General features: G+C 42.9%; 1 protein-coding gene across 1 annotated transcript in view; it reads left to right on the forward strand.

The window, feature by feature from the left end:
- The first annotated feature begins 497 nt into the window (after positions 1-497).
- The window catches only part of LOC103478694 (nuclear factor of activated T cells 1), a 73,816-nt gene continuing 56,151 nt past the window's right edge, over positions 498-18,162 (forward strand). Inside the window, exons 1-3 of the mRNA XM_081597329.1 lie at positions 498-1,035; positions 4,289-5,381; positions 7,867-8,026. Of these exons, the coding sequence (XP_081453455.1) occupies positions 888-1,035; positions 4,289-5,381; positions 7,867-8,026 (1,401 nt within the window). The 5' untranslated portion in view covers positions 498-887. The remainder of the gene's footprint in view (positions 1,036-4,288; positions 5,382-7,866; positions 8,027-18,162) is intronic.

Here is an 18,162-nt window from a genome sequence, read left to right on the forward strand (position 1 = left end):
AACAAGGAATACATTTCAGAAAAACAAATATTTTCTCATACTCTGCCTTCTTTTCCATACTTTTCCAGACCCGTAAAAGTAGCTAAGTGAAATCCCATACTTTGTCAGTCTGGTATGTGGTACAGAATGAGATTTAAACTTTAATGTTGGCGTCAGTTTATCAATTTTCTGGTGATTAGATGATGGACATCTTCAGAATTGAGAAAAATCCTATTTTTGCATTTTGAAAAAAAAAAAAAAAAAGAAACCGTCAAACTTAAAAAAAAAGTATTTGGGATTGTTTACTCATGTGGAAAGCTCACTTTACACTGAGGGGGGCAATATTATCAACAGAATAATGCAGACTGATCATTTGTTGATATGGAAGACGTCGGTGTCACTTTCTCTCTCTCTCCCAAACGCTCACGCGCGCACGTGCGCGCGCCTCCCCCGGAGGGTTCCCTGGGTGGAAGACATCATCAGCCGCTCCAGGAGGTTGCAGAAGCCGGCCGCGTCATCCTGTGGAATGGGCGGCGCACGGACGGAGGGTGTTTTCCAGCTTTAAAAGCACCGGAGCCGGCTCCTCTGACAAACCGAGCTGCGTCATCCAACTGTGGAGACTTCTCAAAGAACCTTCACCGCTCAGAAGCGATCCAAAACTCACCTCAACCCGGTCCAAACGCTGCCACTCTTCCTGCCCCCTCTCTTCCTTCCCCTCTCCGACACGATTTACTCCTCTCGCTCGTGCTCAGAAGAAAAGTTCACTCCTCTGTTTTAAAGATTCCGAAGCGAGTTATGCCTTACGGCGTGTGAAGTAAAGCAGTGTTGCCGCTCTTGAATAGTACCGTCGGCGAAGACGTTGGTGCACGTTGAGCGCAGCCGGACGAAAGTTGCGCATCGCTTGTTGAATGCAGGATACCTCCAGCCTGAGCGTCAAAGCCAAGTTCAACTTCGGAGCAGCAGCGCTAGCAGCAGCAGCAGCAGCAGCCGGTCAGGAGCGGGGACTCCAGCGTCTCAAATCTACCGCCGCCGCCGATATGAAGTCTGCAGAGGAAGGTAACATTTACATATGGCTTCTTATTCTCTCTCCCCCCCCTAATGTTTGATTTGAATATAAAATGCATTGAGAATACGCTGATTTCTCCAACTTTTATTGACTGGAAAAAAAAAAACATCTTTTAAAATCTCATTGTGTCAGTTCCAAAACACATTGCTTTGGCTGAACTCTGCCAAGGAATAACACAGACTTATTCAAATGCATTACATTCACACCATTACCAGCCGTGTTTGCAGGTGCACCTCTTCTTAAGGATGATGGGACGGATTCATAAACCCTGACTTCTATGAAAGTGTCATGTTAGATGTAGGGGTGAGGAGGGAACAAACGGAGAGCTTCATCCCAGGGGTCGTTGGAGATTTTGATTCTTTTTAGGCTTCTGTGCAGAAGTTGAGGTAGTGCTTTGCCTTTTTAAAATATGAGCTTGAGAGGGGGAGAGACATAGCCGGCCCAAGAGACAAGCAAACTAAGCAGCTGCTTTTCATCCCTGCTGTCAGGGTGCGGGTGGGTGGGGATCAGAAAAAGGATTAAATCAGGTTAAGAGATGATAGTTTCTGGATGCATGAGTTGTAAAGCGAAACTCCCTTAATGTGTAAAATGTTTGTTGTTTAATTTCCTCTCACTGAAATTCAATATTTTTAGCTTTCTACATTTTGAACCACCTTCAAACTATGTCAAAATCAAGACTAAAAAACGGCTTTTCACTAAATTTCTTTTTTTTTTGTAAAACATTATTTTTGCATTACTTCACGTCAATACATCAATCCCTCCACAGCTGGTAGAGAATGTCATCATAAGTTCAGTAATATTTTATTAAAAATAAAAATGTACACTAATGTCAATACTGAAAACATATAAACAATGTATATATGTCTGTCTCATATATACATTGTTTGTAAGTGAAATATAATTTCCATCTCATGTTACTTTTTAGCTGCGTGCTGCAGTCATGGTTAAATAAAATGCACTAACATTTGAGCATGGGCGATATTCTGTGGTGTCCGTTTTCTGCTGGAAGGCACACAAATCAGATCCTGTTTCACATTCAAGGCAGCAAACTTTGATTTCTTTTTCTTATTCTTTTTTTTAATCTGAAGCTCTTTATAGTCTGTTTAGTCTCAATTTTCAGTGCTGATGGCACTGGCTTTTTGTGGATGTTGGGAATTTCATTAAGTCTTTGAGGTTTCATACAGACGGGTGCAGGCCTATTATTCATTTCAGTCCCTGAGCACTAAGCCTCATAATTGGTAACAGGCATGTGCGTGTGTCTGTGTTTGCAACTAAGACGGAGAGCTGTGATCTGCGCGTTGTGGGATGTCGGGTAGCCGACTTGACAAGGAGCTATGTGTAACCACACGGAGATTCAGCTATGCGCCATGAGCCACTAAGCTATCGCAGATAAACCCAGATGTCCACATACACACACACGCACACACACACACACACACACACATGGACCCATCCGATGTTTGGCCAAAGCTCTTTGCCAGCCATACTCGCACAAAAAGTGGCCCCAGGGCTCTCATTTCCAGAGGCTACAGATGACTTCTGTGAGGGACCACGTATCTCTTTCTGAGATCCTGTCAGTCTGAGCGCAGTCTCCACCACAATCCCTATGGATAAGCTCCAGTATTCTTTAGTCATACTGGTTTAGTTGTGGTGAGAGAATGTTTTGATCACGATAGCGTAATTGAGAAAAATTGCTGTGCACGGAGAGAACACGCTATAATCTGTGCGATAGTGAGAGCACTTTGAAACCACGCCGCAAGCAAACGTGGAGGCACTGTTTTGTCTTCAAGTGTGGCTTTGACCTTTCTTATAATCATCTCCCCGCACCCTGAAAAAATAAATAAATTCAGAGCTTTTTGAAAGTTTTCTTTCTTCAGCAGCAGTGACGCGCGTGAACCCGGAAAACCCTAGTTTCAACATCATGCCGTGTGTAAAAGTGAAAGCCTCAATGTGTTTTGAGTGGGTGTTAGAAGAAGTCAAGTGCGCTTGCAGTGCAGTGCACAGATCAAACACACGTTTAGAGGAGTAGCAGAAAAAAAACAATCAGCTGCAGCTCAAGCTAAAGGCAGCCGGGCCTGACTCAAGGAGGAGTATCACGACGGGTGGAGCGGGCGGGAGACCATCATCTGTTCAGACCAGAAAAGAGAGAGAGAAAGGCATCAGGGAGGACTGAGCTGGGTCACACTAGCTTTCATGCTGAAAGAGTGGATAATGACAGAGGCAGAGATGAGTTCCCAGCAAGAAGAGCAAGAGTTTGACTTCAGCTATTTGTTTGAGGACAGTCAAGCTGCCCAGAATGAACCAGACAGAGGTGGGTAGTTGAGGAGCAGTAAAGCCTTTCCTAATTTATTGCTATTAGGGGATTCACATTAAATTGTCTGAAAACTTTTTGGTGTACTGTTCCTCAAAGTTTATGCTTTTGATTTAAATGTCCATTGTTTCTATCACTAATGTCAACTGTTTTATTGGAGATGTATGTTTCTAAAAGCAGATCCGTAAACTAATTTTAAATTCCTTGCCCACATGTTATGTGACATGTGACAGCTTTGTCATTTCATGTGATGCACAATAATGTGGCTGACAAATATAGCACAGCACATTAAGTGCCCTTTAACAGGTTTCAGACTCAGTGATGTTATGTCTCACCACCTTCAGCATCACTAAAGCTGTTAGATACAAAAAAAAAAGATGTGAGTTTTTACAAAGCGGCCAACCTGTTACTGTGTAGGTACATACGTTAGGATATAAATGCTTCCTCTGACTTTGTAGTTGACTTGCACTTGCGATATTCTCGTGAGCTCGGTTTCGTGTGTACTTTGCGTGTACCATTGTGCATCTGTGTGTACAGCGCTACAGCCAACTCTCTTTGACTTAATCACAAGCTCGGAGCGATGCGAGAGTGCTGTCAGCTGTCCACAGGGGAGGGCCTAATTCACTCGGTGAGTGATGCAATCAATCAAACGGAGCATCAATCAGAGCTGCAGGAGGAATTCTTGTAGAGTACATATGACAGCAGGGTGTGCCGAATAGAGCCATGGATGCACTGATCAAACAAACAGAGAAACTGCAAATTGTGACTATTCATCATGTGCAATAAAGCTTCTACAGATGTTTTCAAAAACATGCCTTGTTGCTCTATCTAAATTGGGAAATACTGAATTGATACACTATCTTGAATTAATTAAAAATAAAACATTTTCATTGAATTAGTTGTAAATAACAATTCTGATTTATGTTTTTCAGATGCATACAACTACACACCAAATGTCAGTCTTCCAATTGGCATGGGCAACCCATGCCTTTCTACGCAGTACCACACCTTGCAGTCCAGTCCTCTCATCCCGGTCTCCTCTTGCCACCAGACTGGCTACAGTGTCCAAAATGACAACCATGCTGCGTCAAGTTACTACCTGCCTCAAGCCTTGAGACCCAACGGCGCTCCAGCTCTGGAAAGCCCTCGTATAGAGATCACCGCCTATAGCCAATACCCAGAGGATGAAGTAGAAGCCAGCGGCAGAGAAGATCACATCATCAAACGAGGCGTCAACTCCATCGTCACACTGACGCTGCCGAATGTGGATGGGTACCGTGACCCTAGCTGTCTAAGCCCCGCGAGCAGCATATCCTCTCGCAGCTGTAACTCAGAAGCCTCGTCCTACGAATCCGGTTTTTACAACTACGACAATTCCCCGCAGAACTCTCCCTGGCAGTCACCCAGCGTTTCACCCAGAGGGTCATCATCACTTCTGTCTTGTCCACATGCCATCGGTCCCGCAGCCTCTCCTCACCATTCGCCTTCCAACTCCCCTCAAATAGGTGCAATGGCAGAGGAGGGATGGCCAGCGCAGCCACGTGGGTCCCGGCCGAATTCCCCCTCCTGCAGTGGAGTTGGCGGAGGAAACAGCGGTGGCATGGGCAAGAGAAAATACAGTTTCAGCGGCTCGTCTTACCAGCAGACATCGTGCTCACCCAACCAATCACCCACCCCTTCTTCACATGGTTCCCCGAGGGTCAGCGTCACAGATGAGAACTGGCTTACCAACACCAACCAGTACACCAACCTTGCCATTGTAGCGGCTATTAATGCTCTCACCACAGACGGAATGGCTGACATGGCGGAAGGAATCCCAATCAAGACACGAAAAACCATGCTGGACCTCTCACCATCCATGAGTCTGAAGGTGGAACCCGGAGGTGAGGACCTGGGTCCAGAAGGGGAGCTTCGACATGAGGAGTACCCTTCCCGCCTTAGCCTCAAGAAGGAGAATTACTGTGGAGGGTTTCTGGATGTACCACAGCATCCATACTCCTGGTCTAAACCCAAGCCTTACCTCAGGTAAGCCACTCCTGTTATTGTGTGCTGAGGTTTCACACATCTGTTAATATTTCTGTACCTGCCCAGTCGTGGGTTGGGTAGGTCTACTGCTTACTTTCATTTAACGAGAGCTTTGGATAAGATGCAACAAAATGGCATGAATTAGTCTTGATTAGGGGTGTAACAAGACCTAGTAGGACAAGATCTCATGGCATTAAAATGCGGCAATATTTCTTGTGAAAGTGAAATCTGTTTCCGTTTCTGTCATTATGTGTCTACATTCTGTGTCATATAATGTGGTAGTATCCAGGGCTTATATATCAATGTAAGCCCTGGATGTGTTTTAATATTTTATCTATGCTTAAGAATTTTGGTTTTAAGTAAAAAAGAAAGTTTTTTCACTATTCCTCTGGTTTGTTGACAGAGTGAACAAATAAGCCTGGATTACAACACAAACTCCGACAATATAGTGCCATATTGAAATAGTTTATGTGGCAGCATACGAGGTTCTATTGAATAAAAGAAAAGTTGACATTGTGGAAGATAAGATGTAAACTATGTGTGACCACCACAAGGCTAATTTAAATCCTATGCATTACCCACTAAAGATGGTAAAGTTTGGATCTGCTTTAAATCTTCTTATACTGTACGTGTGAATCTGCAGGAACATTTCATGGTTGTTAATGATTCTGAGCTTGTTTTGTTTTTGTGAGCAGGATGATCAGGTCTCATTGTCCCGATGCAAACTACAATCTCTGACATCACTTTGGACATTCGTAGCTCCCTCTTAGTCCAACACAATATTTATTGCATTATCTGTAATCCCACACAGACTAGAACTCCATCTACACACCACCCACAGCCCATGGTGGAAGCATCTCTTTGTAAAGTTTGTCCCAGGCAGCTGGGATCACCAGGGAGTCACATTTACAAAGGTTACCGTAAAACATATAATATATGACAGACATTAAGCTGAATCCTCCTTTCTAAATAAAGTGCCACGAGGGGATAACTTATATTAATCATTTAGACCCAACTTTCCCCAAAACTGCCGCTAGATGCACAGAGATGCACACACTTCTGCTACCTTAAACGGCCTCTGATCTTTACCTTTAAGCCTTTAGCTCACTGTTTTACTGAGTACACAATCCATAGATGCAAAAAGACTCATGTATTGTCTTTTTGCATCTATATTAAGTTTTGCTTATTTTCCTGAGAGGACAAGATTGTTTCAGTTTTTAATCTTCAAAGGCCGTATGAAAAGGCAAAGAATCAAAGATACACGCTCCTCACTTCCAAACAAGCTCCCTTTGAAGATCAGAGCTATTTCATAAATTATATTTCGCACAGAGGAGCTGCTCAGCTTGTGTATGCAGCCGTTGCTATAACAACTCACACACAAATATGATGTGTAGACACACGTTCACAAACACACAAGGTGAGCCCCCCCTTTGTGGCATGTCTTTCCAAGCCAATAGCACACTTTCCTGTCGGAAATCAAGTGTTTGATTAAGATAGTGAGGAACAGGAAGTAACGGTGACAGGCTCGACTGAAGGGGAAGCAGTCTGGGAGTTAATCAGCTGGCTCGCTGCACTGGCCTGTCGCGCCATTAGACCATCTTTTCTCCCCGCAGCTAATGTGATGTCATGCACCGTCTGGGCAGATAAAGCCTTGCGGGGGGAAATCAGTTTGTTTTGGGTCAACAAACAGCCCGCAAGTTCCACAGAGATGCCAGAGATTGGTTTCAGCCGAACCGCCCCTCGGGTCAAGGGTTTGCGTTTAACAGGCATCCGGCCAGCCGAGAAATATTGTCTTGCACATGTTTGTTTTGGTTTAGATATCTCTGCGTCTTTCACATGGGAATCTCTGACTCTCTGTCTGGAGAACAATGACGTTGAGGGATGCCAGCTGCGGCTCGGAGAAAGAGATATCATGCGCGCCAAAGAAGGGCTGCGCGTCTTGATCCACTCTCTTCAGAACTGACGGGGGTTGTGTCGTCGAATCTCGGTGTTACCCAATCCCACAACAGAGCAGCTTAAACATCGGTCTGTACCAGGTTTTGTTTGCGTGCCTCAGAAATGTCTTTCATCCCGCTGTCACTTTCTTAACTCGTCGCGGCTGTTTCCACCTGTCATGTTATAATGTAAAACACACAGCTCCCAAACTGGGCCACATTTGCTTTTCATTTGCTTTTGTACATAAAAGACACAACTAATTATTAACCTGGTCTAAAGAATTATGCATGTCAGTGTAATAGTGCTGTTGGTTAGATTTAGGACCATGATGAAATGGAGGAAGATCAAGCCAGTTGGATTACTCCAAAGTGGCCCAATTTGTGGCTAATTTAAAGCAAGCTTGGAATTATTAGATCCAGGTTTTTCTGACATGGAGAGAACAGTGGAGCGCCTGGAAGTTTATGTCTGCAAATTCAATTAAATAAAAGCAATGATTTTAATCTTATGTTACTTTCAGTTTAGAGCAATCAACTTGTCTTGTTCTTTGCAGCCCCTCACTGCCGGCTCTTGACTGGCAGCTTTCGTCCTGCTCCGGTGCGTACAACCTGCAGATTGAGGTGCAACCAAAGTCCCACCACAGGGCCCATTATGAGACGGAGGGAAGCCGAGGAGCCGTGAAGGCGCTGTCTGGGGGACACCCTGTTGTTCAGGTACGTCTAACTGAAGTGCAGTGAAGGTGCGAGTGTCTTTGAAATGTTACCATTGTGATATTCATTATCAATACAAGTTAGTTATGTGAATTTAAAGAAATAGTTCTGAGTTTGTAAGGGAATTTGTGTCACAGTTCTGTAAACAATGTCTTTTTTGTTGTCTTGATTTATTATAAATCCAGGTTCAGTTCTTGGAAGCTACTATCCTGTAACTTTTAGATTGAGCCCTTCTTCAATACACATAAATGACTCATTACTAGACTTATGCAGAACTGAATGACTGCTGATTAGAGAACTTGGCATTTTCATTGAGTTGTATCTAAGCAGGTGTATATCCAAAAGTTGTCAGATATTGGCTATTGACGACTGAAATTGAGCACTTAATTAGCCGTTAGCTTGGTGCTGCAAGCTAACGGCTTTTCTGAGATGAGCCTAGACTTTTCAGGCCAAGAATGAGTTAATAAATCTTAATTTTGAAGAGAATTTTTAAACAGAAGCTAATATTGTATCTTCACAAACACTTCACGTTAAAAGAACAGAGTTCATAAATATCAGCTGTGTTTATTTATTTTTTTGTTGTAACTTTAAGGGAAGCTAGCCATCATTCTGACCCTGTTTTTATCTCTTTTTATTCTCATATGAGGTTCATAACATTTACACTGCATCAAACAGGAACACCTTTATCATTACTCAAACAGTTCCTGTATTAGATTTAAGGCTATACCTTTTTCACTTTTTCACTATCTATGTAATAGACTTGATAATAGATCAAGTGGTGCGCCCCAAACTTTAAGAATAACTGGCCTCGACTAAATTGGACTTCTACTGTGTGAAGACAAAGCCATTCTTAAATATGTCTTCCTGTTTTATGCAAACACTACTTTATGAAGTTTTAAGCCATGTTCATTGTCACATTGGGTAGTTATTTCTAAATAATGGTCATTTAAACAACTGTTGTCTACTTGTAGAGAATGAAGTGTAATTTCATTTTCAGTGAGAGTAACTGAAAAGTAAGGCAGTGTAAAAATCAATATCATTTCCTTAAACCACAATCTTTTTGCTTTAACTTCTAACTTCTGTACAGTTGTACAATTTTTGTTTTGTGCATGCTTGTGATATGACCTGTTGTCAGTATGTTCACAAAAATCTGGGGCAACATGGATGTCTGTGGAAAGTCCCAGTGAGCACCATTGAGCAAGTACAAATTTATGTATTTATATACTGACAGATTCACCTACCAGTTCACATCTGCACGTGCGTTGTTCACAATAGTCACCCCAATGTTACCAACTTTCTAACATTGGGGTGCACATTGCACATTGTTGCTATATTTAGCAACAAAAATAATTGGTATCAGCCAAAATCCAAATTGGTACATCAAGCTTTTGAAGAATTGGCATCAGGCAGAAAACTGCCATCGGTGTACCCCCAGCAGAAACTACTTAGTTGTTTCTGTGAACAGAGATGTGCGCTTCAGTCTCTCATACTACCGGTGGCCATTTCCTCCAGGACCAGCCGGCTTGGTTATATTCTGAATGCAAATGACAAAATAAATATCTACACTAGGTATACTGATTGTTTTTACTTTTTAACCAAATCTCAAATCTCACTTTTACGCATTCTGAACCAGCGTGACATATACAGTCTATTTCCCATTTATCACAGCGTGTCTAGCAGAGGCCTTTCTAGTAACTTAACACAATGTGTACACACTGTAAGCTTTACATTTCTCTACATTTCTGTTTGCTGTGTTATTAATGCTCCCTGAAGCGCAGAGTCAATGCGCTGTAATCCAGTAAAAGGTCACTTTGACCAGTTGCAGTGCATGCTGACTCAATTAGTACAGAGGAGAACCATCGCCTCTCTCTATTGTACTTGGCAAACTCTTAAAGAGCACACGTCAGTCTCACCAACAGCGCAGCACAGAACTCCATTCTATGTTGCACTGTCATCATGCTGGGCTCGCATCTCAGTTTACACAAGGTGGGAATTTAGTGCTGTGTGCACGTCCCAAAAGCCGAGGGTAAATTTGACTTTCAAGCTGTTAATTTAAAGGAGAAAAAAAGCCTAATTGTATTATTTACAGCTCTTTCAAGCAAAACATAGCTTGATGCATCCTCTATTTCTTGAACACTAAACTCTGAAAAAACATGTATTTAGTGCAGTCTGTCAGTGTTGAATACTTAGCACTGTGCTAGCACTGTCCTGGAGCTGTTTTGTAAACAGATGTTGTCAGCACATCCTGGTCTACTCGGTGTCAAATGCACTTGACAGCTGTTGGCCAGCGCGGCGTTATAAACAGGCCTGTCAACCCGCAGGTTTTCTCTGTAAATACAGGTCATTATTCCCCTTCATTAAAAACCTTTGTACGTCAACATGCATAAATCAACATTTTCAGCCCAGCGCCCGCCCTGTGCCACAAAGAGAGGCGGACCACAGTAAGCTTACTATACACAGCTGCAGCAGGTGTGACCGGCTTTGATTTAGCTTACTCTGCTGTCTGGCTCACTCTTCACAAACCAGCGTGGGGGAAAAAAGCCATAAACTAACCCAAAGAATTGTATACAAACTGCAAATTCACATTTCACAAACTTTGAAGTATTTTTTTGGGACTTTATGTGACAAACCATCGGAAGGTTAGGTGATTTGTCTAAATCTGCAAAGTGTTTTATATTTGGATTCAGTCTCCCTGAGTCAGCTCTAGGCCTTTCACAATATTTTTTTTCTGAGTGATAAATTGTCCCAGAAGTTATCGTGATAAACAATAATATTATTGTTTTGAGACAATTTTCATGTAGAGGTAATGGTAATGTAGAGGTAATACTGCAAAGATCAATAAACTTAAAATTCTAATGAACATTTAACAGTGGTGCTGGAAGACATTTTAAATATCCAAAATAACCAAAGTAACAGAAACAACAGATAAAGTAAATGATAAAGTCTCTGTTAGCAAACTGGTCTTTCAAAAAAAGAGGCTGGTTGAGACCAAAACACCATACTGAAAAGTTTCATCATCCAGTTTTGGTGGGAAGGGAAAAACGATAAGTCATGCACATTGAAATTATTGAGCTTGTTTAAATTTATCATGCAATTAATTGATTTATTGATTATTGTGACAGGCCTAGTCAACTCTTTGTAAAACAATTTTGCTGCGATTACAGCAGCAGCTCTTTTAGCAGGTATATTCTGATTTGCAAAGTCGGTACGGACTTTAACTGGACCATAAACACACATGGGTATGCCTTGATCCAAACCATCCAATAATACACCTGACTGTATGTTTAGGGTGAACCTCAACCTCAGTTTCTAATGGGATACAAGATCCTTCCTTCCCTGTGTGTAGCTCCATTCATCTTCCCATTAACTAAATATGTTATGTTCAAGATGATGTGCAATGTTACATTTTCAGCAGAAGAATTTGATGTGTCATTGAAAACCCTTTATTGGTCTTCAAACCTTAGACTGTGGCTTTATTCTAGCCGATATCTGCCATATATTCTAAATTTGAGGAGCGCACAACTGAAACTTGCCCCGTGGACAGAATTTCCCACCTGAGCAATGAATCTCTGCAGCTCCTCCAGAAGGGTGTATTCAAATAAACTCCAGCTTGTGGTTAGAACAGGACAAAGTGCAAAAAACATAACTTTTAAAACAGCTGTAAAAAAAATTGCAATAAAATATGCCCTGTGTTGCCCTACTAAAATTCATAAATTCAATCTATGCTTTAAAAGGTTCAAATTTAAAAGGTGAATTTCGGACTCCAGGTAAAAGCTGTAATACACACATCACAATGCTTCTTCACTCTCGCACCTTTTCACATATATTTTAGACTTCTTGGAAAGTGGGGATTTATTATGCCTGTGATTTATTTCCTGTGCAGTCAGCTGGGGTATCTTGAGGGTTTTATAACTTTGGAAACCACTCCAAGCAAGGCAGTGAGCAGAAAGATATATCTATAAAGATGAGCCAATCATGCGTTCGTGCTAAATTTATGATATCTCGAAGAACATTTTTTGGTGCCTTCAGGGATTTTTTTTTTTTGCACAGTCCAAGATACAAAATCTCTCTTAAATCTAACTTCAATAGTTTATTTTAACCCTTTCTTTGTCCATGTTGAGGTGTCTAGAGAAACTATGGTCTTAACATTGAAGGAAGGGCATCCAGCGGTCCCAAATGCCCCATGGTAATGAGTGGAAGGCGCTGGATGGGTGAGGCGCAGTCAAGGAGAATGAGTCAATAATGACACAGGGGCATGGGTGTAGGAGGCAGATCAAGGAAGTATATGTGTGCGTGTGTGTGTCTGTCTGCGTGCGTGCGTGTGTGTGTTTGTGCTGCTTAAGGCTGGAGGATGTAGGGAGAGAAAGAGAGACAAGGGGCAGAGGGAGTCACAAGGCAGCTGGAACTTGCCTTGGCTGCCCCCTAGAGATGTTCTGTATCCTGCTGATTAGGACCCAAGTAGCCCTGAGGTTGCCTGAGCACGGTAGGTGGGGATGTGCAGGAGTCAGGCTCCCAAGGCCCCTCAGATGCCACCTCTACCCTCCACACACCCGTGCCTCTTTCCCTTCCTCCGACTCCCTCCCTCCTGAGGACCAGGGGATGTCGTTCCCAGTGAACTTCTCATCCTTCAGTGATTTCCCAAACCCACACCAGCAGGCCTCCCTCATGTTGGGTCCCAGTCAAGCAGAGCTCTATTGTTTTCTTAGCTCATGCATGATCAGACACATGTGCTATGAGTGATGGTGACACGTGTGTTGGAAAGCAACACCAGGTGAAAAAACATGTAGCCGTAGCAGCCTGAAAGGATACACTGTTTCTATAGCGGCCTGCACGCTGCTGCTGCTGCCAGGCAGGAAGAAGATCCTGTGATTGAAATCCAACTTGGACTCTTCTGTGTGGAGTTTGCATTTTCTTTTTGTTCAAGCAAGTGTTGTCTCAGGGCCTCTCACCTCACTAGGTCAGTGGCTGATCATTTACCTTAGACTTAAACTACGTCATCCGTCTGCCTTCCCCTTCTGCAGGTTGTTAACCACCTCTCTTATTGTTGGGTGGACATTTTGGCCCCCACATCTCTAGTTCCTTTACTTTGCTAAATGGCAGCACATCACAGCCCTCATAAGGAAACCTAAGATATTCCATTGGCTCCTCTCAGAATGTTCCAGATGCTGTACTTTTTCACTTCAGCCATGCTAGAGGCAATTTCAAAGCCGTACCAAAGTAAAATCTTAGTTTGCCACCCATATAATTTCCCTTTTCCACTTAATGCTTACAGGTTTGCTAGCTGGTGTCTATCACCAGCAATCAGTGAGTGAGAATTAGGATGCACACTGGACAGCTAGAGGACATACAACCCACTTGAACATGAGAACAACTTTAGAGTGAGCGATTAACCTAACTTTGTCTCCAGAATACCCAGAGAGAACCCAGACATGGAGAGGAAGAACTTACAAACTCTACACAAGAAAGCCAAGTATTTGAACTTAAGTCAATCTTGCTGCAAGGTAACAGTTCTAATAACTGTTCTAGCCTATGTCCTGGTCTGCCGTCCCTCAGATCAAAACCACACGTGAGCTGAAAAATATTTCAGTCAAAAACGGTTCCAAAAAGAAGTTATTCCATTACATTATTTTGAAAACAAGAGATCGAATTCTCAGTAAGTCTGCTGAGAACTTGATCTTGTTGATATGGCTATTCTAATTGGTGTAATTGGTGGTATAGCAGTGGAGCCTAAGTGACACCCGTCTAATGCTTGGCAACGGCAAGCAACAACACCTGTGGAGTGCTGTGTGCAGTGCAGTCATCCTTATGACTTTTTCATAGGGGATAATCACTGGCCTATGCACATACACACTCTCTTTCATTAAACTTAAAGCAAAAACAGACGTGCTGTAATTTCTCCAGGATGTAGCTATAACGGGCATGACTTAATGCCCATCTCTGTTTTGCTCTGCAGCTTTAATGTATATGAAATTTGCCATAGGCTTCCGCCATGGCGACATGAAAGACCTCATCAAGCACATGCTGAGTTTTTTTTTTGTTTTTTTTTGCATGTGTGGTTTCACCTTGGGATCCGGTACTTTGCGCCTATGTAATGTCTCAAAGAAACCCCTCCCAATCTACAACAAACTATACTGTAGTAGCTAATTGCTCATTAAATCCACTGCTGCTTCTTGTTTGATATTCAAAAGGCTTGGGTTTACCCTGTGGTGCTGTTAGAGCTTAGTCAGGACTATTATTTGTAGCCCAAAGGGCTATTTATGCCACTCGCAAACTGTGGTTCTCCTTCCCTTACAGCAGTGTTGGGCTACCACTACTTACCAGTTAATAACATGTGGAAAAAGTACAGAAAGCTGTGCATCGTTTTCGCCGGTTTGAAGTCATAACCAGACAAGCTGTACATTCATGATGCATGGCCCAGGAGCGTAGCGTTATTGGGTGGTTAGAGGAGAAGCAGTGATCATCAATGCATCATCTCCATTATAAAAAAAACCCTCTGTAGAGTTGGATGATGTTTCTCGTGGCAGGTTTTTCTGGTAACAAAGCCATTGTTTTTATAGGGAATTTGGACCCTCACTAGTCTAGACGTGGGCTTTTGCTTGAAACGGTGCCCTTGATGACATAACACTAAAGCACTCGGTTCCACAAAAACTGTAATGGCTATGGAGTCTCGGTTGCTTATAAATGGAGTGGCATCGGCCTCCATGGAAACGAAACACTTTAAAGGATTGCATATGTTACTTTGTGTGTTCATTATGGGGCACGGGAGATGTGACTAGACCAGGCAGGCGATGGTGTAAAGTCTGGAAGGAAAGACAACTTGGATGAGTGTATATTTAATTGGGTACAGCGAAGGCTGGCAACGTGCATGTGTCAGCACTTGACAGAGGAGAGACTGGGATAATAGGAAAAAGCTTAAACCGACCGCTGCATTTCTCCCCAGTTACCACTCCCCAACCCCCTTCTACTTCCAGTACTCCTCTTCCCCCGATTCTCTGTGCCACGTGGACTTCTACGAGTCATGACATTTCTCCAGGCGGCGATGAAAGGAATCGCTAAAGAAGGAGAGACGACAGCGCATTGCACGCCTGTGGAGTGTATTCACAATCAATTTCCAGCCAGGACAGACATAACTAATTTAGCTCTGAGTCATTTCATTTAACATGTTGAAATGCTTCATCTTCACTGCTGAGGCCAGGTGCAGGCAGCGTTTTAAATGTCACTATTACTAAAGAAAATACATGATGCCCTGCCCTGAAAAGCTTTAGCATGTCTTTTTGTTCTTTTGATTGACACAGACTATACATGTGTTTACTGTTAGTCAATTAATGTACCATTTGCTAACGTGTGATATTTAACCCAAGCCCCAGCTGTTTTGCATGACAACGGAGCAATCGAAACCGGATGTCACTGAGAGGTACACAGTGTCTCTCAAGTCTTTAGAGAATTTTTTTTTCCACATTTCACCCATCCCTAATCTGAGACCACTGAAAGAAATTCAGTTCAACCAGCTGCCTTCTGATCTCACCTGTCTAGAAAACAGAATGCTGTTGTTGAAAGAAAGTTACATGAACACGAGTTTGCAGTTTCCCAAAAGCCGTTTGAGGGATACTGCAATTTATTTGTTAGGTGTTTTCATTAAATGAAACCAAAACTGAAATTTTTTGGCGTGGATGCGAGTTATTGTGTGTGGTACAAAAGCAACAATAAAAATCACCTGAACACACCATTCTCAGCGATAATTCATGGTGGTAGGAACAACATACCTTTCTATAGACAAATAAGTTATTGGATTAGAGGGGAAGATGATAGGAGTGGCATACAGAACTGTTGTGGAAGAGAACCTGTTAGAGTTGGAAAACAGACTGAGGTTATGGTTGACCTTTGGGTTTGCCATTGTGAGTTAAAACACAATGAAGTCTATTTTTGTAACGACCAAAATGTGAAAAAGTTTATAGGGCATTTTATTCTAGATCTAGCTGAAAAAAAATTTCTCAGACGCTGTTCCAAATACAAACGCTATTTAAACCATGTTTAGATTTTCTCACAATAATTATGCTACAACTCTGCCAGATAGTGGTGCAATTAAAGCATAAGAATCTCATCTGGTTGAAATTAGTACTTCTCAAGTCAACCTCACAGTTGCCAATGGACACAAATACAAAAAAATAATCTCAAAATAAAAGGAAGAAGTACTCTACTTGCGATGTGCAGTTAACTGAGCATCAGAGGGGTTCAGCAGAAGCAGAGACAGGACTTTAGGTAGAGGGTCAGCAGGAGCACATATGGAAAAAGAATTGAAAGAGGTCGCCCAGGGGGACTAGACTGCTTTCTCTAGCTGCCGGGTAGGCTAACGTCACCAAGAGGACTATCTGACCTCATTAATCACTTCCTCTCCCCCTTGAGGTCATGAGGTTCTGAGTCCTGATACTGGAATCACAGTGTCTTACCGCAAGACGGGTGAAAAGACAAGAGCCCCTTCCCCACCCAGCCCAAACTGCTCCCTCCGTCCTGCCTCTCTTCTGGGCCACCCTGCAGCCATGTGGCGGCTGAGCTAACGGCTGGAGGTCACTGACAAACCCCCAAGATGAAAATCCGTACATGAAAAAGTGACAGACGGCACGGATTTGCAGGCCAGCTGCACCGCGTCTCATTAATCCAAAACACCACGTCACGCCATTTAACGCTCCCGCATTTCAGATTTGCATCTCGCGCGTCGCCGTGGCCCTCACACGAGTCAACACGTCGGTAACTGGTAGCATGTGTGCATATTCATAATTGCTGCCGGTGACACTATAAGTAAAATATAACAAGGCGAGCAGGGCCTGTCGGTGAGATCACCGCGCAGATGAAGTGGCCCCTTGGGATGCCAAGACTTCAAGAAGCTCCTGACCTCGGCCTAACTCACTGATGACTAGCATGTGTGACTAGCTCACAGGTCGACACAGCTGCTGGAGACACTACTGACGCTGGAGAAGTAAAAGCTGGAAGCGGAGATGATTGACAGCTACAACTTTACCATTTGCTATACGATTCCTTGATTGGTGAATCAGAGAGAAAAGCCAGATAAGAACTGGTGCTTAGATCACCGACGCATATGGATATATACTTGACTTGAATGGCTGCTCATACCCTATTTTTATTCAAGGTGATTAATTCGGAAACTTGGTAAGAGAAAAAAGTACACACTCAAACTTGCCGTTTGTCCAAAAGCTATCTCATTAACTTTAGACAGCGCACATTTATTCTTAGCGTCGGCGTAAGTTTCCCTTCTCAGACAACTTTGTTTCTGAACCAGAAGCATTACAGGTTCATGGAATTGTAGCCCTAATTTTTCAAAGACCTAAATACGACAGCCCTCCAGTCGTATCACTCTTCCTCACAACCACTGGTCTGGGTCCCCCGTTAAAGGTAATTATAAACCAATTAATCAGATTATGTCATAGGTTACATGTGGCCTGCATTTTGCTCTATGAGTCATTCCAGTAGATAAACAACTGGGGTCTTTTTATTCCATTTGACGTTACTGCTGTTTTCACTCGGACGGAGCTCAGAGAAAATTTGTCTGTGGCAGCGGTGGTGTGTGCCTTGGTAATTGACCAATTTGTGGGATTTTGTCAGAGTCCCGACTTTTGCAAGCACCGGTCTTGAGTAGTCCATCTCCCGCAGCATATTTCCGAGCGGCTGAGAATGCTACCTGGGTGGATCCATGGGGGCTTGCATGTTGACAGACTACTCTCGGTAGTTTTTGGGTCTACTGTACCTGATGGACTGTACACCTTTGCTGCCCTTCTGAGGTGGGAGAGATCTCTGACCACACATAACATTCACTCTTCTAACCATCTGGGAACATTGCACTGCAGTGAAAATGTAAATCCTGGGAGGTCTGTGGCATTTACCTCCAATTTCACCAAATCATGTGGTTAGTAAATTGTCTCGGTCAAAAATCACTCACAAACTTTATGTGTGTTTGAACCACCCCCAAAGAATTTGAAACACTTTCTCCATATTTCTGTTTTAAAACATTGTCGTCACACTAAATTTTCAGTTTTGACACGTTGACGTTAGCTAGATGGTGAAAAAAAAAAGGTTTTTACCCCTGGACCCCTGAAATTAACAGTGATTTTCAATCGGTGCGTGGC

Source organism: Poecilia reticulata, chromosome 16 (assembly GCF_904066995.2).
Source record: "Poecilia reticulata chromosome 16, P_reticulata-male-v2, whole genome shotgun sequence".
NCBI lineage: Eukaryota > Metazoa > Chordata > Actinopteri > Cyprinodontiformes > Poeciliidae > Poecilia > Poecilia reticulata.